Source organism: Tauraco erythrolophus, chromosome 1, assembly GCF_009769465.1.
Source record: "Tauraco erythrolophus isolate bTauEry1 chromosome 1, bTauEry1.pri, whole genome shotgun sequence".
Lineage (NCBI taxonomy): Eukaryota > Metazoa > Chordata > Aves > Musophagiformes > Musophagidae > Tauraco > Tauraco erythrolophus.
In genome coordinates this window covers 7,600,793-7,626,381 of record NC_141465.1, presented here as the reverse complement: position 1 = coordinate 7,626,381, position 25,589 = coordinate 7,600,793, and the positions used below count along the sequence as shown (strand labels likewise).

The window sequence follows — 25,589 nt, the reverse complement described above, 5'->3', positions numbered from 1 at the left end:
TTTTCTCTTTTGTTGGTTTCCAGTTGCTCTTTGTATTCTAGAATTCACTATTCTTCCCGGAAGAGCATCCTGAAAGTGCTTATGAAGGTCATAGGCAGCTCTTTATATCTTATGCCTGAAATAGCAACAAAATAACCTCAGTGATAGCTCATTTGCCCCTTGAAGTCAGCCAAAAAGGCTCCAATCTACTTTAGTGATCTTTGGCTCAGACTCTGAGTGTTGATTTACTAATGTTACACTAACAAATATCACCTGAGTTGTGTGAAAAACAGCTGAAGGCTGTATATTTATACTCCTTAACTTACTTTTATTTTGAAAGATGATACACATCCTTAAGTCAAGCCTAGCTCGAATTTGCTGCTATCAAAGAAGACCTGACGACAATAAAGTTGTTTCAAAGAAGCTGCATTAAAGGGAGAAATTTTTTACCTATCAGTGTTCTCAAACTCAGAGCTGCTATTTTAATAGGACCTTGTACATACTGTTTTGACTAAAGCATACTAAAAAGCTCCATCAATTAGCACTGATTCCTTTGGGCTGGCACTACTCACTGCTTCCATGCTCTTCTTCATTAGAAGAAATACATCTGACCTATAGTTGTATTTCTGAATATGTTTTCAGGTACTTCCTCTGCACATTAGCAGACAGCTGCCTTAAGATATAGTCACCCGTAATTCTTCAGAGGACCTTTAACGAGCGCATCTCAGAGCAGACAGCAATAATAAAGAATATTTAGTCTGAGACATAATGAGCGAGTAACAATGTAAATAATGCTGTCATGGGCATTGAGCTGGGTCTTTGACAGAAAATAACTGTCAGAGTTTGTCTTCAGAAGCTCTCTTTAGCAATTTGGATGATGATGCCTCTCACGGACATGGTTCTGTTTCACCACCTCTACAGGAGCAAATTTAGTGACAGGTTTCAGCAGTGACATACGAATCAGCTCTTTCCCATCCTAACTTAAAACCAGGACTTTGTATGCTAATCTACTGAATGAAAATATAGTGGTTTTGTCCATGCGCAGATCTAAGGAAATGAAAAGCAGTTGAAAACTATTCAAAAGCCATTAATTTTCCCTTTTATATCGTAACTCTTACAATAGCTTCTTCTAAAACATAAGGAAATATTTACAGAGAGACTTACTTCCAAATCACAAATGTGCTTGAGGCTTGTGATCAAATGTAAGCACATGAAAAAACTCGTAAATTAGGGTGTAAACATAAGGTTCTTTGTGTAAATCAGGCTCACAGTTTTGTGATAAGATTTCCTATTATGATTTTGTTACTTTTATGAAGTAAATAATGTTTACTCTAAATTTAAGGTATTATAATAACTTAGCAATGATTGCTGAAGTTCTTTTTGTAAGGAACAAACTTGGTTTCTAGTCTTCTGTATTTTTTAAGTAGTGAATATTTTTTTTTTTAAGCACTGTTGGACCTTTATCTTCCTGTCACTGTGGATTAATTAAACTCTGCTATATCACCGGGGTTGTCATGGAGCTTCTGTTACAGATATAAGTTGAAAAATTTCCCTCTGTCTCTAAATGACACCCAGCAAAGAGCTTTACTCATCTTACTTATATTTCTTCCTCAAGAAGAACTTTTGTTGGTACTTGGTGGCTTTAACAGAATGTGTCAGGTATAGATGAAATACAGGGCTGTTACCCCCAATGAAATTGAGTTCTACAGCAGTATCAGGCATTTGGGTTGTACTCACTTTGTTAAGCAGTTTCTGTAAAGACTCTATATCCTGCATCTGACAAAACAAAACACTAAAGGGAGAAGCATAAAGGTTTGTGAAGTGTAGGAATGATGTTTCAGCTGAATGGAGTTCCTAACAGATGAAAACCATTTTTGTTCACTTGAGATAACTGCAAGGCAGCCAAATGATTACATTCAAACTTTCCAAAGCGTGCAAAGATTTGCTTCTGAGTCAAAGCCAAACATCAATAACTGCTGCCCAGAAGGGATATTGTTGTTTGGAAAGAGAGAGACAGCTATAAGTGATGGCTATGCTGAGCCTGGAAATTCCATCTCAACCTTATCTTCAGCATCATGCTTTTGTAGCGCTCTCATGAGCTCCACCACTGCTGAAGCAGCAATCCAGGAGCAGCAGACCTACCTTTATGATGCAGTGCGCTGCTCCAACAAAAAATGCGTCGCATCTCTACATCAAGAAAGATGTAGTCTAGTAAGCAGATAGCCTGGAGAACAGAAAACAGTCATCAGCATTCCTTCCAAAAACATATACATACTGCATAAAAACTCAGCAACTAGTCTTTTTTTGATTTGAAGCACCATGTGGCCAAACAAGATGTTCTGCCAGAATTAAATACAGGTTAGCATTTATCAAATGGCTATGAATAGCTGGCTATTAACGGAGAATTTGGGCCTTCAAGTACTGGCCTACAGCAAGGTATTTTTGTGTGTTATGTTGTTAATGAGATTTCATCTGTTCTTTTAAAAACAGTTGTTCTTGGAGTTAGAACTAAACGTTCTGAGGACCTGTTATAAATTAAAAAGAGACAGGTAGAATCTCTGCAGAAACAAGCCAGCATAGGAAATGCCTTCAGAACAGTTTAGTATTGGTCTGAGGGGAGATACTGATTCCAGGATACTGGAGAATTGTGGAGAATCAAAAATTACTAAAAGGCACCAACATGTCTCTATCCGGTCTTCCCCAGAAAGGCTTTCCTGAAGACCATGGTGTAATCTTCCCTTTTTAAGCATTCTGTCATGTTTGATGAGAGGAGGAATTAATGTTTGAAAATAGATCTAAAGAACCACTCCCACCCTGAAACAGTGCTTTTTCTGTGGTGCTTCTAGTATGTATGTGGATTTCACTTACCAACAACCAAAATTTTCTTTTTCTAAGAGGAGGAGGACTGACACTTGTAAAAGGCTATGGAGATTCTGGGCATCTGGAGTCTCTCCTTGCTGCCAGCTCTTCTGTTAAATACAGTTGCAAGCTCTCTGCTGTGCACAGGGGGATAAAAAGCAGATGTCTTTCAAATCCCATGTGAAGTTTCTGTAACTGTCGTTTAAAAGAAAACACCTTTGACTTGTGCACCAGGCGAGTCTGAACTGAAACCACAGGGAGAGAGTAAATATGACCCTCCTGCTGTCATTTTTAGAGCCTCTTTTCTGTCCATAACTGATCTTTAAATGTAAATAAACGCTGTTCCCTTAATATGTGAATTTCTGCCCTAAGAACACTATTAGGGGTAGCACAAATATTACCTCAGTGTATATTCAGACATTATTAAAACAAATTACTCTGTTGCAGTACAGCTAAGGCCCATTCATTCATTCATAATGGTGGAAGACTGTGCAATGTCCCTGAGGTATGCCAGAAACAACCGCTCTGTTGTAAGCTTACACACTGAGTTATTTAAAATTGATTTATTTTGTTAATATCGTATAATGGCTCCCAGGAGGAGATGAAAACAAACAGATCAGAGCTGATTATGCCTCCAGGTTATTCCCTGAGACAAGGCAGTAACTCTTGGGTCTAGAACTCACAGCTACAGAAAGATACTGCTTTGTGCTTTGTGTGCTTTTTTTCTCCTTGCATCCCTTTGAACCTCACCGTGTTCATGTGCCTCAGGTCTTAAACCACCACAGGCCTGCATTGTACAGCTTGGCCCACAGTCTCCAGATTGCCTGAACTGTACCTGGAAGAAGTCCAAAGAGCTCTTGTACACACAGCTATGGTTAGTTTTAAACTACTCATACCACTCCCCTGCTCTTGGGTTCCTCTAGTCTTGGGCCACCCATTGGCACGGGGTAAAACTGTCCAAAGAAAAAGTCTCCAATAGCTAGGGATCCCCGGTGGACAGAGGCAACCAGCTTGTTCCCCCTTTTATATTCTGTGTATCGAATACACAAAAGACCTGACCTAGAACACAAAGGTCTGTATTGGCTTTGGCTCAGCCTAGAGGTTCATGCCAGCTAGGAAATTTGGAGCCATGTTCCCATTTGGCTCCCAAGGGGTGTTTTGAGATCTAAATATGTCTCTCTCCTTCTCAAAACCATTGTTCATGTGTTGCATGTTCCTGACTCTCCAGTTGTTTCCATTTTCTTGTCAGATTCAGGTTTCTGTAGACTTTAATCTGCAAGCCGGTGGTATGACTATACGGTAGCTTTCTCTTGCCACAGGAGAGGTCATTCCTAACCTTGCTGTGGTGAGGCACGGAGTAAACAGCCCATGAAGTATTTTTGCAGGAACATAGCAAAATGTCGGAAACAGGATGGGCGCAATGTGCTATGTCCTATGCCCACACACTCTGAAGTCCTGTGAATGCTCTCCAACCAGATGCTATTAAGTCAGCTGAATGTGGCCCACTAGAGACAGTGGCTAAGAATGTCATTTACTGAGTAAGACTGTTACACTAGCTGCTGTCACTACTGCCACAGTGCCTTTTGACTGCAGTCACAGATGAAGAACCTGCTATAGTGGGAGCTGCTTTGCTCGTGTAAGTGCACCACAAAGTGCTATGCATCATACATACTGTTCCTCATCCCAGCAAAGCTGTATATGGACTACCAAATCTCTACTCTAAACTTAAAATTCACACCTCGACTGCTGCTCATATTGCAGCACGGGATTTTGTTGCCTGGCTGTGCCTTCCTCTGCAAGCCATTTTTTAAATAGTCCCTGAGGAGCAGAAGCTGCCTGGCCTGAAGGATGACAGATTGTTGAAAGCAAAGTAGCTCCCTATCTAAAAGAGAATCACAAGACTTTGCTTGTATTCCTGGACCCCTGAGGCTTCAGTGGATAACAAGACCTTATTTAAATCCCTTGGCAACAATCTAGGGATCTGTCCAATAAAACAGTTATATTACTTCCAAATAAGATGAGGCCAGAACAAGGATACGTTTCTGATTTCCCAATGCCTGTTTTAACTGTTGCTACTTTAATGATCTGTTTGGACATCAAATTCAGGCCTGATTCAAATCTCTGAGGGCTGAGCTTTCAAGGCAGATGTTGTCCATACATCTCTTTGGTAGCTGTATCAGGCTTATGTACATCAGACTGGGTAAGGCTTTGACTCTGGCATGTACTTACACCTGTGGCTGGCATTAGGCATTTTTCTGGGAATCTAGTAAAAAGTGTTTTTTCAACAGTTTTAGTGGCGCTGGGCTTCATCATTTTATTGCAGGGAGTAGGAGTGAAACATTCTGCAGTGCTGCCCCATTAGAAAAGGGGACTCTAGAAGTGACTACACTCTCTACTGTGAGTGTACTGCCTACCGTGTATTTGTTTAATCAATTGCCTCGAGCATAACTTTAATACACCATGTTATCAGTCCAGTTGTTACCAATAGTGATGGTAGTTTGGCAACTTGATCGTGTGCCGTCAGTTTACAGCTTCCAGTGAACCAACGATGAATGTCACAGTGTGTCCCTCATTAGATGACAGAATGCCCCAAGCTTCCTATTTTTGTGAGTTTTCATTTACCTTCTGTAAAGGTAAGTGAAAACTAAAGTCTCACTTCTCTCCTATGGCCAGGCACTAATATCTCCACTTGATTCAGGAGAATCTTCTAGTGGAAGAATCAGATTCTCAGTGTGTGAACTGGCAACTTGCAATGCTGCCTTGTAAAGGGGAGGGTGTTGGGTTTATGTGGTGGGGTTTTGGCAGCAGTGGAAGGGCTACAGGATAGCCTCTGTAAGGACCTGCTGGAAGCTTCCCTGTCTCCAAGTTGGACCCACCCCTGTCCGTGTCAGACCCACCTCTGGGTGATGATGATCTTTGAGGTCCCTTCCAACCCTAACCATTCTATGATTCTTTGATTCTATTGCAAGCTCCTAAAGCAGATGTGTCATGCTGTCCTAACAATGGCTTCATTCTTTGGGCCCTGCCTATTACAAGTTGTGGTGTTTTGGGTTTTTTTTACTGATGGGTATAAAATTTACTACGTTATTTAATTTGCAAGTTCCCTTTGAGATTCACGAAAGGAATGAGGTAAAAGGATTGAAAGTACACATCTGTCATGAAGACTTGAAGCTATTTTCTTCCACACTATGCCTATTTTGACTATTCAGATTGTAAACTCTCCAAGGAAGAGGCTTTTTTGCCCTGGTTTTTACTAGAATCTCTGAATTTGCCAGTAATGCAATTAAATATTAGTAATGTTACATACATACATTTAAATGCATACGGTATATATACAGCACAGATCTGTTTTGTAAGTATCAACTTAGGATTCTGCTTTTTTATTCAGAGCTTTTTCTCAAGGCAATCTTTCGGTAAAATTCAAAAGCACATGAAATTACCAATAAAAGACAAACCCCGAAAAAGTAACGGAGCAAGGATAGAGACAGAAAGGGTGAGCAAATAATGAAGTTTATATGTGGAGTATGGGTCAGATTTCAAAAGAAAATGGAATAAACTTAATCAAAACAGCATGTATTCCAAATTGGAATCAGCTATAATATTATGAAAAATCTGTGTACCTCGTATTGTAAATATTTATACTTTTGAATTTCCTTAGTAAACTGCCAGATATGATTCCCCAAAGAACATTATTTACTTGTTTTAGGTTTTATCTAATCTGCCCTTCAATTCTCCTGTGAGATCAAATTCTCACATTACTGAGACATGGAGTTTTTTATATTGCAGACCAAGGAGGAATACAATTTGTACATGCGTTACAGCATCATCTATTAACACCTAGCAGACTGTAACGACTAAAATTTAACTTCATAGAGTATTAAAATCTGAATATGATGCCAGAAGTGCCATAAACCTCCCTGGAACTGAAATCCACTATTTATCCTCACACAAGTAACTTCAGTGCAGTCTTCCCTACCCTGAATCACTGCCTGTACCTCAACACAACTTCAAAGGCAGATATTCATGAACGCAAAGATCGGGGGATTATTAGTGCAGGAATTATTCTACTCAGATTTACATATAACTTCCTGTTCGGTCTCAATGTACCCGCAATGATTAGATTTCCGACAATATGCAGTCTATTGATCAGCCTTGCCCAAGGTGATGGGTCAGGCCCTGAATTCTGTCCTACCAATCTAATCCTGAGTTATTGTGTACCTGTAGTTAATTCCTGTCCCGTCTTTCGTGCCTTAAATTCCATTTGCTGCCTACTTTCCGCACTCCACAGTAGGAATACAGAGAGACTTATGTACCTTTGACTTAACTCCCTTGATGCCTGCCCAAGAAACGTCCTCATAACACTTACGTTGTTTTGTTGCTTTGAGCTCTTAAATGGAAAATGCACTATTAACTTCAGCGGAGTAAGACTTAGTGTTTGTTTCTACAGGATGTTGCAACGGAAGTGGAAACTATTAGTGAAGAATGTATCAGCTTGCGGAGTTAGTAATTTAAGGTGAGCTTCTCAGTACATTCATGTATCTCACACTCTTTTTGAAAATCTTAACTTTGACCCAGGAAGGTGTAACTCAGCATTTGTGTACTGAACATGCTGCCACAACTGCAAGTGCTTTCAAACATCTCTGATAACATCCTGTGCTGTCATGTTTAGTGCGTCTGCTTAAATTTTAAGTCCTTTAGGTCAAGGACTCTCTACAGCACCTCGTTTGTATAGCGATTACTAAATCTTTGTCCATCTTGATTAGTTCCTAGACATTACACTAATAAACAAGGGTAATAACAAAGGAGTTAGGAATCTTCATCCACCTGGGATTTGAGCCAGCAGCGTAAAGGCAAGGCCTCGTTATCCCTTGTGCCATTCATTCTGTCTTTTGAAGGCAAGTTCTTGAACAGCTAAGTCATTTCCCCCCTCCTCCCTCCCAGCAATCCTCACCCCTTTTATGTTGTTAAATAGCAGGTAAGAGAACAACCTCAAAAGCTCTGGGGAAAAATTTGTCTTCTGAGCCCCTCCGGGTCCTGACAACACCACAAAAAAAAAACAACAAAAAAAAAGTTTCTAGTTTGGCAGAACACTTTCAATCAAAACAACTGCAATTTGCAGGGATTAGATTTGGTCTACTGTCTTGCAGAGGTAAGAATTGGACAGTGGCTCTTTATGATTTCACAGCCCTCTGCATCGGCTGCCAAAGTAAGCATGTTTTGGATGAAAGTCTGAAAAAGAGGAAAAAAAAAGCTGGCATCAAAAAAAGTTTTGGTGTCCACCTCCAACCCTAATAGTTTTCTTTTAATCTTTAGCCAGCGCATGGGAAATACAATTCTCCTACATTAAAAGCAATCAAGTGATCATATGTTGGACGGTATGTGACTTGAGATTTGCCCCCCTTATGTGATGAATAAGGCTCATGGAATCTGGTTACAAGCTGAAAAGTCACCATAGAAATTTTTACAAAGTTTCTCTCATCTTTACCCCCCAAAAGTAACTTGTTCCTTTCTAGAATTTTTTTTCTTCTTTTGATGACGTGAGGAGTAAAGCAAGGAGGGCATATATCTACCTGGAATAATATCTAAAAATTCTTGGAAGTTATCCTACGGTATTTTAGTTCCTTAGAGCTCTCTTTCTCTGTTATGTGGTCATCTAAGTGATTTTATGTGTCCTGTTCTGCGGTTACAGTATAAATTATGAAAAGGAAAAAAAAAGTGTTTACTTTCAACTGGTGCAATAAAGCTTTAAATGGTAAATGAAAGCAGATGATGGATGAAGTCCCAATGCTATACATTGTTTTTGCAGTTTTTTCCTAGCTGTTTTAAAATCCACTCTCCCACCCCCGCATACACGTGGCAGTGTTTGTAGATTTTCAGCCTTGGGAGTGTCAGCAGCTGAGTCTTGTGTAACCTTTCTGCTTCAGGCCATGAGCTCATCAGCTTGTACAGCTAAAGCACTGCTGGGCACTGGTCAGTGTGAAGTGAGGAGACCACAGGAAAACAAACAAGCAAACGAAAACCAGTGTCCTGCAGAAAGCATTACTTAATGAATAGACAAAAAGCAGTGATTAATTCGCTGCTAGGTGACATCTTAAATCAAATACCAAATGACATTGAAATTTTGTTCCTTAAATTTCTCAGTATTATTCTCTGTAAGGATGCTACACACGCTTCTACGACATGGTGCAAATATGGAGGTAAAGGACAGCTTGCCCATCTAAGCTCAATTTGGCAGTTTCAATTTGATGTTACAATTTTCACTTTCTATTCTGCGACTCTAACATAAATTTGCAGTTTTCACAGCTTTCTATGTTCAGGCTCAGGGGTGCCTGCACTTTGATGATAAAAGTAATACTTAGTTTTTATACAGTATCTATCAGAAGACCATGCACTGCACAAAGCAGATCAATATCGTTACCCTATTTTACCTAACGGAAAAGTGAGGCTCCTAGAGGTGAAGAAATTTGCCTATGTCTGTCAAAGTATTGCTAGCTTTTTTTTAAGGAGAATTAAAGGGTGCTAATTTTTATAATTATTTTTCCCAACCGTCACAGTTGATCTGTCCTGATTTTTGAATAGGTAAAATGTGGTTCTTGGTGATTGCATGCCAATCACTGAATCCTTCTTTCCCTTCATATTCTTGTCTATTTAAAATATTGTTGATAATTCGTATTGAGGATAATTCATATGGGATTAAAAAGGTTAAATTTGTAAGTAATAGTGAAGTGCTATCAGATCTTGGTCTAAGTAGTGTTTACTGACAGGCAAAGCAATATCATTATTATTCTGCTACAGTATTCTGGACTGCTCTTGAAATATTGATACTAAGCCCAGGGAGCCATGACTGCCTACCTACATCAACCTCAGTGGATCAAGGAAGTAAGGAGAGCTATTTAAAAAACCCTAACTTTTTTATCACCTCCCATGCTGCTCTGCTGTGGCACTGGCAGCTCCTGCCTTTGCAGCATCCTCTTGGTTTGGATATCCCCTACATAAGATTCAGCTTGATAGCAGATCTGCTATGTGCTGAGTTGCTTTCCTGCAATGGGAGTCCTGCAGCTGGAAAGAGGCAGCTGCACTGCACTGCACTGCAGTCAGTGGTAAATACTCCTAAAAATCATGTTCCTGCAGTCATTCATCTGTAAGCCACCATCACCTAACCTCTCCTAAGATTCCTACTGCAGATCTATGCTGGTCCTACCACCAAGAGGACTAGCTAGCCCAGATGACCCTATTCTTTGCTGGGACCTCACACCCACCTCCTTCTCTTTCCTGAAACTGCACTTCAAGGAGCATGAGTGAGAGTGTTGATCTGCTTGAGGGTAGGAAGGCTCTACAAAGAGATCTGGGCTGGATCAATGGGCTGAGGCCAATCGTATGAGGTTCAACAAGGCTGAGTGTTGGGTCCTGCAACTGGGTCACAACAACCCCAGACAACACTACAGGCTTGGGGAAGAGTGACTGGAAAGTTGTGTGGCGGAAAAGGACCTCAGGGTGATTATGGGTATTGCAACTGTGGCTATTGCCCAGATTGTCCAGCTGGATTGAATTGACTGAATTTCCTAATTAAGGTTTAGACCCTGCCTACAACAGGTGGATCATTTCCTCCTGGTTGTGGGAGATGCAATGACATCTTTGGAGCTGCAGCCTGGGCTGGTGAGCAACAACTGGTGACCCCGATGTGACACGTCTGAGAGACCCTGAAGACCGTGACGCCCAAGCTGGAGCCAGGGCTGAAGTGAGAGTCCTTCAGTAAAGAAGGTAAAGCTGCAAGCCCCGATGTGATACTCTCACGGGAGGGAAGTGTGCTGGAGTTGGAATGAGTGGACTGGGTCTCTGCTCACTGTAAAGCCTTCACCTTCCTTTAAAAACAAAAACTGGTAAAACAAAAAGGGGGAATTATGGCTATTGCAACTGTGGCTATTGCCCAGCTGGATTGAATTGATTGAATTTCCTAATTAAGGTTTAGACTCTGCCTACAAAAGGTGGGCCATTTCCTCCTGGCTGTGGGACATGCAATGACATCCTTGGAGCTGCAGCCTGGGCTGGTGAGCAACAGGTGATGATTGATAGCTGGCTGAATATGAGCCAGCAGTGTGCCCAGGTGGCCAAGAAGGCCAATAGCATCCTGCCCTGTATCAGAAATAGTGTGGCCAACATGACCAGGGAAGTGATTGTCCCCTGTACTTGGCACTGGTGAGGCTGTACCTTGAATACTGTGTTCAGTGTTGGGCCCCTCACTAGAAGAAGGACACTGAGGTGCTGGAGTGTGTCCAGAGAAGGGCAATGAAGCTGGTGAAGGGTCTGGAGCACAAGTCTCATGAGGAGCAGCTGAGAGACCTGGGGTTGCTTAGCCTGGAGAAAAGGAGGCTGAGGGGAGACCTCATTGCTCTCTACGACTACCTGAAAGGAGGTTGTAATGAGGTGGGTGTTGATCTCTTCTCCCAGGTAGCTAGTGACAGGATGAGAGGAAATGGCCTCAAGTTGTGCCCAGGGAGGTTTAGATTGGACATTAGGAAAAATTTCTTCACTAAAGGGTTGTCGAGCATTGGAACAGGCTGCCCAGGGAAGGGGTTGAGTTGTCATCCCTGGAGGTATTGAAAAGGCATGTTAGATGCAGCACTTAGGGACTGGTTTAGGGGTGGACTTGGCAGTGCTAGGCTAACGGCTGGACTCAATGATCTATCTTCAAGGTCTCTTCTATGATGGATGACACAAGTCCATGTCCAATCATCTGTGTTTTTTTTGTGTTTAATTAAACAGTTTTTCACATCATACAGCCTAGTGTGCGCATCTTCAGACCCTTGCGATGTGTCTGTAATGTGACTTGATACAGGAGCCTTGTTTTGGCAGTGTGCAACGTTTTCATTAGCATTTCAGTGTTGAGACGTCTGAGTGCTTGGAGAGAAGTGGAGAGGGAGGAAAAAAGCAGAGATGGGTGGGTTGAACTGAGGATGGGAGGTTGTTACTCACCAGGAAATGTGAAGGGGATAAAGGTGTGTGACTGTGATGGGATGCAAACTTCTAAAAAGTATTTGGTCCCTGGTTCTCACTGTGAGAAAGTCATAAAGGTAGAATGGAAGGGGCAAAGGTTGGTGAAATAAATATTCCTGACAAGTGTGTATGCCTGTGTTTCCCCATGATCAGAAATTCTTGGCTGTGTTTCATAGGGCTTTCTCAAGAAAGAAAGGCCCCACATAAGAGAGTGATAATACATAGGTTCTACATTTAAAAGGCAGAGCCAGCATCAACTCTTTTTAGTTTACAAGCCCCTCCCTGGCTTAGTCCTTCATGGAAGCAGAAAGCATGGCAACTGCATGTTTTCTCCATCATATCTTTCATCAAGTTTCGATCACTCTCACCCACCGGGCTGGTATGCAATGATCTCTCTTCCATTTCCTGTTCCTCTCCCTAAGTTCTAAGATGGAGATTAAACTTGATATCAACTCTCATGAGATGTCAATGGATCTCACAAAAGGATCCCACCTTGTCAAGAGCTGTGTAATTTTCTGGGTTACAGGTGAGTGGCATACAAGGGAGAAGAGTAGGAAATTTGGACAAAGCTGACTTCAGATGTTTATTTTGTCTCGAATGTAAGGATCAATTTTCTGAATAGAGCAACCACTGGAGCAGATGGTATTCTGTTCTGCTGCTATCCATACTGAGGTCAAGGGTCAGTGGAAGTGAGGGGATGGCTCTACTGAAGGCATGGGACTTCCCCTAAGGTTTTACTGCAAATCTGTGGGTTTGGTCCTACCAGCAGCAGGACAAACTAGCCCCAACATCCATCCTTTGCTGGCTGTCTGCTGGGACCTCACGCCCACCTACTTCCTGTCTTGAAACAGCAGCCCAGGAGGTATGGGAAAAATGGGGGCTGCAGGAGGGAATTAGCTGCTCTGTGGACTCCAGGTAGAAGATAGATTTTGATTCCTATAATAAAGAGGAAAAGAACATGCCTTCCCACTGAGAAGGCAGAGTGTTGAAAAAGGAGAGGAACTCCTGCCCCTAACTGCAGCCCTTTGAATTAATCACTTCCTCATCATCTTCCCACTTTGCCTTTTACTGCCCCAGTCCTAGAGATCCCACTGACTTTTCCCTATTCTCTTTTCCATAGTCTCAGAACCTACTTACCATGGCACATCTGAGCGTTGTGTATACCATGAAAATATCTCCAATGATTTCTGAATGACCTTGTTGGTGCATAGTATGTTATTTTCGTTGATTTTGCTTTATTGCTCAACGATGTCGTGCATGGGAAAATGCCTTTTTTTTTTGTGAGAACATCCTGTCACAAATGAAGCTGCACGTGTAAGAAAATGAGTCACTAGAATCCCAAATCTACTAAGAGAGTACGTGGAGAGTTAATGCTTCTCCTATAGCAGTGTTTTTCATAGGGTGAGGTGAAACTGTCATCTAGTGGTCAGATAGGTGTTCCTGAATTACCATTTTCATTTGGATATAGCTGAAATGTTTCTTATTCCCAGGATGTATCATCTGAAAATGCTAAGCTAAATAATATATTTACATATATATATTTGAGGCTTTGAGGTGAAGGGAAAAACCCTAGAGTCTTTGATCAAGGATAAACAAATTTATAACTTTGTGCAGCAATGCTCTTAACTCCCTTTTTCCTCTCTCTCCCACAATTTACCACAGTGACATATCAGCTTCTGCCTCACTGAACAGCTGTGGGAAGCTGAAGATCAAGATAACCGAAGCTGAAATAGGGCATCAAAAGAACTTATCTTGTTAGGTATCCTACTACAATCATTTTACAGGTCAGCCTCGATTTCAAATTTCCCCTTAAAAATAGTAGCAACACTTCTCCCTAACTCATCCTAGAAGGTCAAGCGTTGTTACAGCATCAGTGCAATGCCAGTGTTTTCAGCTGGACAAGCAGAGCTTCTAAGAGAGAATAATAGCCTTCAGCCTAAAGGTGTAGGTCTTCTGTTGTGTATTGACTCTGGCAAGTTGTAGTAAACCTGCAGGGATATGTCAAGATAACAACAGGCACCACGAGCGGGCACAGTCTCTGGCTTCTAGATCTTTGAGTACTGACATCTTCATGTAAAGGCTACTCCTCTTGACAGTCGGAAGAGATCTGACTGTGTGCATCTCCTCACTATGGGCTGGTTAGTGTATTAGTGTTTTGCAGCTGGCTGACTGGTAAAGCCAGTACTAACACCTAGATGACAATGACTGGAGTTCAGAGAATAAATGTGAAAAACAGCGGGACTGGTAGATGGTATAATAGAATATGCTCTTACAAAGAAGAAAACTAGCAGAGCAAAGTGCAGTGTTATGAGTTTGATGACTCAGGCTAGAATATTGCTGCATAACATTAGCATCTGCATCTAGTATCTGTGATAACCATGGACAGAAGCAGGTGAGAGTCTCACGTTTTTTGTATGGAGAGATTCACGTGTACTGATCAGTGAGGAAGCTTTTAAGCAAGCTGTATCTCCTGGAGCAAATTGGCTAATATGAGTCATAATACTTAGCAAACAAACTTCCTATCTATCTCAGCTTGCAGATTTTTGTGGATTATTTGTATTTTCACAAGGTGTTAGAGCCCTAGTTCTGGATTAGGATTCCTTTATTCAAGGTGCTTGCAAACTCAGAACCTCAAGAGAGTATCTGCCTCAATGCCTACAGTTTCAAGAAGGGGGACAATGCTGACAGAGGCAGATGATGGAGATCTATAGGGGAATTAGAAGACAATGTGATCTGGGTAATTATCAGTAATTCCAGTATGCCCACACCCTAAAAAATGTAATTTTTATTGAATAGGTGTCTTTGCAGAAGTTAAGCAAAGACATTGAAGACAAGTAATGAGGTACTTTTCTGGATATTTATGCAGTTTCCTAACCAAGGGGTGTCCTATCTGGGTTAAATGACAAAAAGCACAAGACGAATTATTTTTAAACTTAAAGTGGTCAAAGATAGCTGGCGTCAAAGATAGCCATCAGAGATAAATGATTTCTCAGTAGTGAATGCGAGCGAGAACAGCTTAGGCTACGGAAGCCTTTCTTACATATTCACTAGTGAAATATATTCAATAGTGAAAATTCTTTGCTTAGTATTTTCTGTGAATAGGTTTTGGTCTGACACGTAGCTTCTTTCTGTGCAAATGTATTTTCTGAGCTTTCTTTCTAGTTATGACTAAATGCATTGCATGCTTTTCTTTCCCTACCAGTTAAATATGAATCAGTTTTCACTCTGCTTATAAGGATTTTAGATTTCTTTATTATTTCTTTTAATAAATGTTTTTTGAAAATATTTCTTCAGCATTCCCTTGCCAGTACACTCCTCTACTTTTGTGTAAGGAAATACTTATCCTCTAGATTTGTATGAGGAAGTCCCTGCTGTATCTAGAAGTAGGTGGCTACATCAATGCTCAATGTGAAAGTCATCCAGCTCTAATATGAAAACTTAAATTTATATTGCTGGTAGGATGAAAATAAAAGATACTGAAGTAATTTTAGTTCATAACTGGAAATAAGTAGGGCAGAACTACAGAGCAGAAATACACTGAACCAGAAGGTCTATGATGGACTGCAGGATTACAATCTAGGCTGTAAGTAGTAAACCACAAATATGAGTAGGTGATACTGGCAGGAGACTGTAGTTTTAAGCCCTGAAACCTGTTGGGATGCAGAGACAGGTAAATATCTGAAACACCACGTTTAATGAACCTGTTGTTAGGAAAGCTGTTTGAACTGATGATATAATGTTCTTTCTGCTAAAATTTGCAACTTAACGAAATCTTACATGTTGCTGTAATGGGTGATGAAGGGCTTGACTTTGCTCCAGTGAAATAACTTCCTGTTAGAGAGGCCCAGGAATTGATGTGTGTCCAGAAGCTATGTTCAGTCTCAGGATTTGTATCCGTTTTTCAGTACTGCAAGTGCCAGTAGAAGAGGCCCTCAGTCTGAAGGTGGCCCACTGCACTTCAGTGAGCAGCTGCTCTGTGGATGCACAACAGCACAGAATCTGCTGACTTGCTGTGCATGAGCTCAGTGCTCAGGGCTCTCTGTAGTCATAAGATAACCATCATTATTAACTGCCTGATTAGAGGAGGAATGGCAGCTGCAAACTGTCAAGAGGCTGGAATGTGTGTCTGAAGATAAAATATAGCAGTAAAGGTGGGAGATGGAAATTTAACAAAATTAAATGTTGCAGCAAGAGACAGCATTGGTAAATGTGGTTAAAGCCAAAACATTTCTTTATGGGAGGAGCTGAAAAGCTGCTGACTTTCTTCCTGTGACTCTGCAACTTGCTGGGGAGTTTAGAGGTCAGACTTGCGTGACCACTAAGAGACAGTCAACACAGCACTTTTGCATGGAGGACTGCAGCACAGTAGCAGCACGTTGCAAAGAGAAGAAGGAAGTACCCTGCTGGAGAAAGAGGAGGGCAGGAAGGGACTTTCTGCTCTAGACCTTCTGTGCTGCTAGGGACAAAGAGCACATTTGTGTGTGCGTGTATATGTAAGACTCAACTCATTTATCCCAGTCACAAACTAAAATCCTGTTTTCTGCCCATAGCAGGCTGCAATGTGGAAAGTGGAGGACAAAGGAAATAATCGAGTTAGCTCCTTAGGAACGTCCAGGTCTGGAACATACACAAGTTAGTCCAGTGTCATAGGCCTGTGAAGGATCATATAACCCTACAACTAGAAAGCAGGTTAGCAGGTATTATACTTCTGTAAATATACTATGTTACATGTAAACTGGCAAGAATCTACTTTCAAGAGCTGCTGTCTCATAAGATGAACCCCACTTCATGGACACTGAATAACATAAATGACTTTCCAGTCCACAGAAAAGTCTAAGAAGTGATGGCACTCTATTTTTGGGTGGGAAGAAAGATCATTGGATAGCATTACACCTATTTGAAGTGGGGAATTTCAGAGGATTATGACTGAGTTAACTGTCTCTCTTCCTTGGTAAGTCACTGGAAACTGAGGTTACTTTAAAACTTGTTTGTAGCTGATATTCAGCTTTGATCTCTTCCATTCTAAAATTACATACAGAAATGGACAAAAAAAATGCTTGCATGCAGAGAGCACCTGGACAAAAGTTGCTGTTTCACAGCTGCTAAAGTGAGAATAAATAATCAATTGAATCAGTTTACATGAGTAATACATTTAGGAACTGCAATCAATTTAGAAGTCTGTTTTCCAAGCACTGTGTCATAGCACTTGGGAGGCTGTCTTAGAGGAAAGCTCTAGCAATGTGTGGCAAAGATATTTCTACTGACTAAAGGAGAAATCTAATTCTTCTGATCCTATCATCAGACCAGGTACCCAGTCAGTCTTTCAAAATACTGAAATAAGAGATAGTAAACAGAGGTTTACAGATGGGTTTCTTTACTCTTACTGTAAAGCCTGCTCATACTTTAGCTTGTAAGGCATCAGTCCAAAAAGTTTGAAAACTGCTAGTTTATAAAGGACAATTTGACTTATTCCCAAAGGATATTTTGAGAAGGTGAGAATAAGTCACCTCAACATGAGACACATTAAGATATATAAGCTAATTTATATAGAAAAAAGTGAATTTGCAAGTATATTTTAAAAAATATCAATAAAACATCTAGACATATGAATGAAAAAAATCTTCAGTTGTGGTAGTTGAAAGAAATATGGCTAGAATTAACAAGCGTTTTATCATTTTTGTAAATTATTGCACAGTTATAGAAGATATATTTGAACTTGTTTCGTTTTGTGAATTATTTGATGTTTGTTTCTGTTAAAAGTAGCTTACCAGATTTGAGTAACATAATTCTTTTACAGAATCTTAATGCAAATACTTTTAAGAAAGAGAGGAAAACCATACTTCAGAAAATCTTATGGAAAAGTAATCGTAACAATAATCTGAAATACAGAATGAACACATTTAGTGGAAATACCGAATATGAACCTGACAAATTATTCACGTTAGTGAAATATTTTTCGTAGTGGATGACCTTCTAAATTCGTCACTCATTTCCTTTTCAGAACTGGAGGATTAAAGGTCTTCCTTACCAATATCTTCCACCATTTGAGCTATTCTGTGATGATCAGTACTCAGGCCACTGTGTTAGAAATTTGTGAATTAGAAAAAAGTGGCTGTTGATTGACGAGTGTTTCGTTTTAGTTCAGATATTACACTCCTCCCATCTCCCAAATATGTGCAACATAGTGTCAAGTGCATCAAAGTAATGCCTAGAAGTGACCCACAAAACTCTCCAAGGTAAGAGCAGCAAAAGGAAGACTGATTGCAACAGCTTTTCCAGGAGAAACTACGGTATGGGGTCAGTGACATTATCCCAAGGAATATCAGGAAATCTGTTTTCTTTCCCAAGGAAGAAGGCAAAACAGGGGGGAAAAGAAAGAACTATACAGGCTCGTCAGCAAGCACAGGTGTTTGAACAGACCTAGTGAGCTATGTTGCCCCAAAATCTGAAGAAATCGTCTGAGAAGTTTCGTTTCTTTCTATAACCAGTCTTTTTCAAAGTGTCTCTCCCCCTTTCCAGTGTTGTGGAATCATTCACGTTGCTGGTGACAGTCCTTGTGGAAGATTCTGCCCCACTGTCAGATCAGACACTGAGTTGTAGATTATGTTTTCCTTCTGCACATAAGTAGTATAAGGTTCCACTTCCATTGGGTCATCCTAGCAAAACAAAACCAAAAACTCTAAATACAAGGAGTAGTTTAGATGGCAAGACTCTGTAAGCCTCTCGTCTGGACTGAAGAATGTAACTGGGAAATAGCGCTCCCATACTTATTCCACTTGGGCTCAAGAAAAAAACATCTATTGATTTTTCTAGCAAAGAAGGTGTACTGCTGTTTCTGTCAAAGATTTACGGGGTAAAGCTGAGCTATTGGTTCACCTGTCTCCTTTTCCTTCTCTTCTGCCCTACTTACTTTGGCCTGAAAAAAATTGTATTAGGGTCCAATTGTCTAGAAAGAGCAAATAACATGCTACAGTCTTGACCATGATTGGTTCCTCCATCAGTCCACAATTTCAGTCTACAGACACGCTAATGAAAGTTGTGCGATATGACAGCAAGAACACTGGTACTTAATCCATTATTTTACGTTAATGCAACCACATCTGTCAGGAACAGCTGAGAGGTGGGGCAGCAGAACAGGAGGAATAATAATAATAATGATGAGAATTGACCAAGTCTTTTCAGAAATCGAAACCGAAACACCTTTTTAAGTTGATGGCAGACTTTTAGCCTAGTGTCTGCTGTAGGTGCACAGATAATCACAATATAGATGTAACATATCTTTCCTGCATAGAAATGCTGCTGTTTATATTTGGTAGCAGAGAATAGAGACACAGAGCTGATGAGTGAATTGCTCAGCTACACAGGAAGCTTGTAATGGCATAGGGAATTCAAGAATACCTTGGAGCTTGCAGCTCAGAACTCCTTCCATTATTTTGTAAAATGTTTTGTCGTGAGTATGATTGGTTCTTTGATTGTGGATTGACCATACAAGATAAAGAGTGGCTTTCAAAATTTGCCATTATCATTCTGGATGCCAAGATGGATGTTCTTTTTTTCCCCTGTGTCTGTTAATTTTGCAGTTTAATCTTCTTGTTTACTAACAGCTTTCTTAATACTCCCCAGCCCATGATACTGGCTCCCTTCCCGAGTGTTGTTTGTACAGCAATTGTAGCCAATGTATCTGATATGACCAGGGAGATGTGGTGGAACTCACTCCTTGCTAAGACAAGGGATGGTGGATGCTGAGCCCTTGCTGTTGGAACATGCCTCTAATGTTTGCTCCTAGTCAGAATTATGGTGACGATAGGCTTTGTTTTGTCCACAGATACAGCTAAGAGCAAACATATGAGAGACAGTAGCACCTGCTGAAAGGAGAGAATAAAAGTCTAATGGTTTCCCTTTACTGACCATGCTTTCAGAGCTACCAGAAGATCCCTGATTTGGTGATGGTCTAATTTGCATCATTCTCCTTACCTGTGGGGAATAGGTAGGAGCAGTTTCAGGAGGTTTGGTTTTGTGGCACAGTCTGTGAAAAAGAAAACAAATATTAAAGCAAATTCCTTCCTCAATCCTAGATTTGGCTGGATCACAGCCTAGTTTCTTGGATCATAAGCTCATGAAACATTTCTTTTTCTCATCATCAAGAGTAAAGCCAAAAAGCCTTCTCATGTCTTTCATTGACTTTTGGTCCTGAAATTATGACACCTTGACTTTTTTTAGAGATCTTTTCTCGTGTTTGTGGGAGCTTAAGCACACAGTGGAAGCAGAAGATGAAAACCTAAGTCCTCTAGAAGGATGTTCAATTTGCGGTTAGTGAAATTGTATTGAACTAATTATTTACCTCCGAGGGAGAAAGTTTGGGAGAAAAACAGTTTTGGAACAGAGGAAGGAGGGAACATAGCTGAGGCTTTTAGTACAGGTGTGATGCTAGTTCAGCCTTTCTCTGCACAAATTATTTCTGTAGTTTTTCCTAGGAACTGTTTTTTTTTCCCCACAGCAAATCCTGAAGGGGCTAGAGTCCAGCTTCACCCAGGGAGCTTTCTCATAAATACAGATACAATCTGCTGTCGCCTCTGTTGATATGGCAGGATAGCACTGATCAGTCCTCTGGCACTTGATAGAACTTTTTAGCAGCAGAACCAACCTGCTGATTGAAACGAGAGACACTGACAGACTATCACAGTATCTGAAGAACAGCTTTACTCTCCCAGTTTCCTATGAGAATGAAGAGCCCCCCTTTAGCGTAGCAGGCAATGCAATGAGGATCCTCTGCCAACCTCTACCTGTTTATATTTTACTCAGGTGCATTATTCAGTGAAGATGTGTGCAACACACAGTGTCTGCAGTATAACAATATTTACTGTGTTTAATTCAGTTATTCATAGCATCACAGACTGACAGAATCATAGGATTTCAAGACACAAACAGTGCTTAAAGATTTCTTTGAGCACTAGGCAGTCTTTCCTTATCATACATACCTGTCTCTGTGGAGCTTAAAACAGTAGATGACAGCCATGAAGGTGATAACACTCAGGAAACAAAGAATGATGGAGATATGAAGGATAAAGCCGTTCTTCTCTAAACACAAAGAGCTAGTCTTAGTTATATCTTCTTACTGCTCAGTTTCTTTATTATTTCGGCATAAGATTAAAGCCAGTTTAGCACATACGCACATTTTCAGCATGCTCATAAAATAAATATAATCCCCTTTAGCAGAAGAGAAAGTCAGTAATGAAACTTGTCTGAGAAACACGAATAGAGTCTGTGTCAGAGACAAAAGCAGATCTCATGAATCTCATAGTAGACACTCATGATATTTTTTCACTAAGCCATACCTGAGCTCCTCTTAAGGACTCAGCATATCTCAGTACTGCAACTCATGTGTAGTTTTCAAAAGCAACAAAAAAATCAAAACCCAGAAACCAAATGTCATACAGTGTCAGATATTCACAACTCAGAATGAAGTGATTTATATGTTTCTATTGGCCACACAAGAGTTGGTTGTCTTTCTCTCACCATGATCTGAGCAAGAGACTTTACATTTGCATCTTAAAAAAATTTTGCTGGTGTTCTGCTTCCAAGTGATATTTTAACACTAAGATTATGGCTGCTTTGTCTCTGTTTCCAGCAACATTTCCACTACCGAAAGAATACTACCACACTTCTTTATATCCTTGTTAGGGAAGAAACCTTTAGGAAATAGTGTCTAGAACACAAACACGCTGGTGATGTTTCTGGGCAAAAGCAGTTGAGGGTGGTACTCTTGTCTATATAGGACTTCACTGAAAGATTCTATAGATTCTATAGATTTTCCTTCCTAGAAGGAACAAGAGCATGCACAGGAGGCTAACTAGGATTTCGAATGCCAAAGGCACACAGGGAAGCTTACCTGAGGAATGACAGGCTATGGACTTGCTCTGGTTCCCAGCTGGGTGGGACACAATGCAGGTTGTATTAGTCACGTTGGTGCTGTATGCCAGGAACTTGCTGAGAACAGTCACTGTCCCGTTGTCATGGCCTTCTTCCTGAAGGCTGGAGTTGCTCTCTAAGGCCCACGAGATCTGAGCAGCCGGCTTCCCTGCCGCTGCCTTGCACATGGGGTTCCCGTGGTCATCACAGTACAGGGTCAGCCTGGGGGGCACTGCAAAGCGTCAGGAAGGATACAAGGAGTTAGTTTGCTGCAGTTGGGATAGGATGTTCTTGTTGTCTACCCAAAATGAACACAGTGAAAAGAGAAGAATAAGGTTGGACGTGCCATCCCATTACAGCGATATGGGCCAAAGTCACGAGAGCCAAAGGCCATGTCTCTTTATTCCTTTTGGACAACTCTCCCCCATTCGGGTGAGTTACCACAGCACAAACCATTAGAGGAGGCTGCCCTGGGCATTGCGGTAGGGAATTATCCCAAGTACAGGGCTGAATTAGACTTTTGTCCAAAGCATCCATCATACACGTGGTTTGAAATGTATCTGAGTGGCAGCGTAAGAGGAAAGGGATCCGTTCTTACTGTCTGGGTAAGAACATCCCATGTTTAACAGAGTATCTCAGCACTTGGAACTGTTACTGTCACATGCTGTAGTTCTCTTAAATTAGTGTATTAATGATTGATCTTGCGGGATAACCAAATGCATATGCAGCATCCTCTTTTGGTACCTTGGAAACAGCTTCACACCTGTTGTTTCTAACTAGACAGTGGAAAAGGGGGCAGCAGAAGGGAGAAGATTTTGGGGAAATAAGGAGAAGGGAGACACAGAGCTACTATCAATGAAATGCATGACAGTTTATCCCAGCAAGAAACTCCTCTTTTCACTGCATGCTTCTCCTGGAGCATGTGGAGAGGAGCTTCAAGGCCCAGACATGATCCTTTGGAGTGAATTGAGGAAGGAGTCCCTTACCCAGCATGGTCAAGTGGTACGTCTTGTGGAAATTGCCTTCTGTTGCTACTACTTCACAGGTGTAATTTCCCTCATGGGCTATTCCCACTTGCCGTATCTCAAGGGCAGGATCCCAATCTGGTCTGAATTTCCAGTCCATGCTGTCACTGCAGTTTGTTCTGTCTGTCTTGTTCTGATCAGCTCTGTATCCCAAGGTGCAGGGGCTTCCAATCTTGGGGCTTATTTTCCATGTTACCATAGTTATATTTGATTTGGGAGGGCAGTTGAGCACGAAGCTGTTACCTATTGTCACTGACACTCTGGTGTTCTCTGAAGGAGAGAAAGAAAGAGAAGGACATGTGAGAAGGTGCCCAAGGATGTCTCTCATAGCCTTGAATTCTGGTCTGTGCTTCACAGAGAAATGTCTGCACTGCTACATGCTGCTCTAAGGCCCTGTCTGTGCTCATCTGCAAATTGTCATCTTGTATTACAGCTGTGAATAATGGAGCTGGTGGCCTATCTCAGCTCACTTTCTCAATTCTATCAGCAATTTTCCCACTGGGGCTCATCGTAGTGGATAACACAGATACTGGGGGAAGACCCCACTCCTGCCCATTATCTTAAGCGGTTCAGCACTGACTAGTGTCTTCCTGTTGGCAAATCCTCCAGTTGCCACTTACAGGCTGAAATGATAGAAATTTCGCTATTGCGTTTGGCCAAATGATAATGACTTTTCTCTGGAAATGTCGCTGCCAATGAAGTAAACAACTTTTACTTCTGCATTCATATAAAATCAAACACTGTGGGCAAATGCCTTGTCTACAGCTCCCAGACATGACCTCAAGGTAAATAGCAATGGTGGACCTTTGTACAGGAGGAAAAGTTCTTGCCTTATGTCTCAGAGGTGTCTTCATTTTCTGAATCTTTGTGAACATGTACATTCACACTATGAGTGTTCACAATGTGCACATACACATTCACGCTGTGACTATGTTTTTTTACTGCAGTGGTCCCCATAGGACATGAATGTAGGTCCATCTCATCTTTGTGCCAGGCACGCAGCTACGAAGGTGTAAAATATGCCCGTATCCCTGTGCTTCTTGCTTGCAAGGCTAAGATAGAAGACAAACTTCATCCAGTTGTATCAACTATATTGACTCTCTCTAATAGTGAGTATGTCTTGTTCTTGGATTCTATTTTGCATTTACTTGGAAATACATTCTTTTTTTTTTTTTTTCTTTCTATGACACTGACTCTTCTTTTTGGATTCAAAATACAGCTCTGACACCTCCTCTATCTTTTCATGATCCATGAGCTATGTACTTGAAGCTAAATGTCTGTATGGAAAAGCTTGGATAGTCCTCTTGTCTTTTTTGGAAGTTATCACATTGGCCATGACAGAGAGCCAGACCACTATTGTGGCTCCTCTGTGTGCTGTGTTTGTCCAAGACAAGTTACACTCTCAGGATTGCCTTTCATTTTTTGTTTGTTTGTTTGTTCGGGTTTTTTTTACTTACAGGTCCCTGAATTTCTTCATAGCCAAGAAACTAATTTGTCTGGGTTTTCTTTTTCCACAAGCTTTCAGAACTGATTCTTTTTTGCACATATTGAACATGAGTCATGCTTACTCTCTTTATATTGGCCAGATTTGGGACTCCTCGTCTGCCTGTGTCTTCAGCTGACACATCCAAGGGGTAGAGTTTCTAACCCCGAGATTCATTTCATTATTTCCTTGACCATTAAAGCCTCTCACCATGATGCCACCTTTGGGACAGTTCGCTTTCTTTCAACTAGTCACATTGGGACCTTTTCCTTATTAAAGTATTCGGTGGTGGGTGTTGTTCACAGTAAAGCTACATGTGGGCAAGCACTCAGAGATGAAAGAAAGATCACCTGTAACTGTTCTTCAAGATAAGTTGCTTGTATGTGCGTTAGTGTTGCCTACACTTGCGTATGCAGCCCACCCTCCTTTGTCAGGCACTTTTGAGACTGAGAGTAAACGAGAATCTGAGGCACAGGTTGTAAAACAGTATGAAGAGTAGGTGAGGGAATGGGGCTTTTGTGTCCTTTGGGTTCTGCTGAAATTAAAAGCAAACAACCCAAAAAATCCACGATGTAAGTGTATGTATAAATAACCACCTGAAGAAGACCTGTTACAGATAAATAAAATTTCTTTTTCAAAATCTTCTAGGTGCAACAGTTAATGAGTTAATAAGTATAATGCCCATAGCTGTAGTCCAAGCCAGCCTCCATTTATCACCTCACTCACTTCCTCTTTTCATAGGTGACCATTAAACTTTGGGACTGTAAACCACTGATCTGAGTGCTCTGTATCTCTGGTGGAACCCTGAGTTGCTCTTTCTTTGGGCTCAGTAAAGGTTTTAGTGGCATTCTAAGAGAGCTGTGTGTGAGGAGAAAATCAGAGTGCTACTTTCAAACCATGCTTTAATCTAGAAGGACAACAAAAGTTAACCAGCCTGATTTGTACTGACAAATGAGTTTTTCACAAATTATTCCAAAAATATTAAACCAATTGAAAGTTCAGCCAGAATATGCAAAGAATTGGAAGACCTAAGTTTTGTGTGATTAATCAGACCTTTGTCAAAGTCTTTCTCAGAGTTACTAGACCTGACTTTGTTGTGTTTCTCTATCCTCTACTCAGAGCCGGAATCACTTCTGCTGGCTGCCCCAATGTGAAGCCCAGTTCCTGAACGTTCACAACACTGTAAGAAATGGTCTTAATGAGCATCAACTTCAAATTGTTAGTCAACTCATTCCTATTAGCCTCTTTAACAAAACTGCAGTTAGTTTTACCTTAATAATATTGTCTGAAATCTCATTACCTTCTGGTATCTAGGTGAATGGACCATTCCAGCTTAACCA

General features: G+C 41.0%; 1 protein-coding gene across 1 annotated transcript in view; it reads right to left on the bottom strand.

The window, feature by feature from the left end:
• Positions 1 to 17,372: 17,372 nt before the first annotated feature.
• Positions 17,373 to 25,589, bottom strand: part of CD200R1 (CD200 receptor 1) — a 62,955-nt gene continuing 54,738 nt past the window's right edge. The window contains exons 3-7 of the mRNA XM_086622812.1: positions 22,728 to 23,036; positions 21,722 to 21,973; positions 20,811 to 20,910; positions 19,807 to 19,858; positions 17,373 to 18,488 (exon numbers count right to left, since the gene is read on the bottom strand). Coding sequence (XP_086478938.1) covers positions 18,366 to 18,488; positions 19,807 to 19,858; positions 20,811 to 20,910; positions 21,722 to 21,973; positions 22,728 to 23,036 — 836 coding nt within the window. The 3' untranslated portion in view covers positions 17,373 to 18,365. The remainder of the gene's footprint in view (positions 18,489 to 19,806; positions 19,859 to 20,810; positions 20,911 to 21,721; positions 21,974 to 22,727; positions 23,037 to 25,589) is intronic.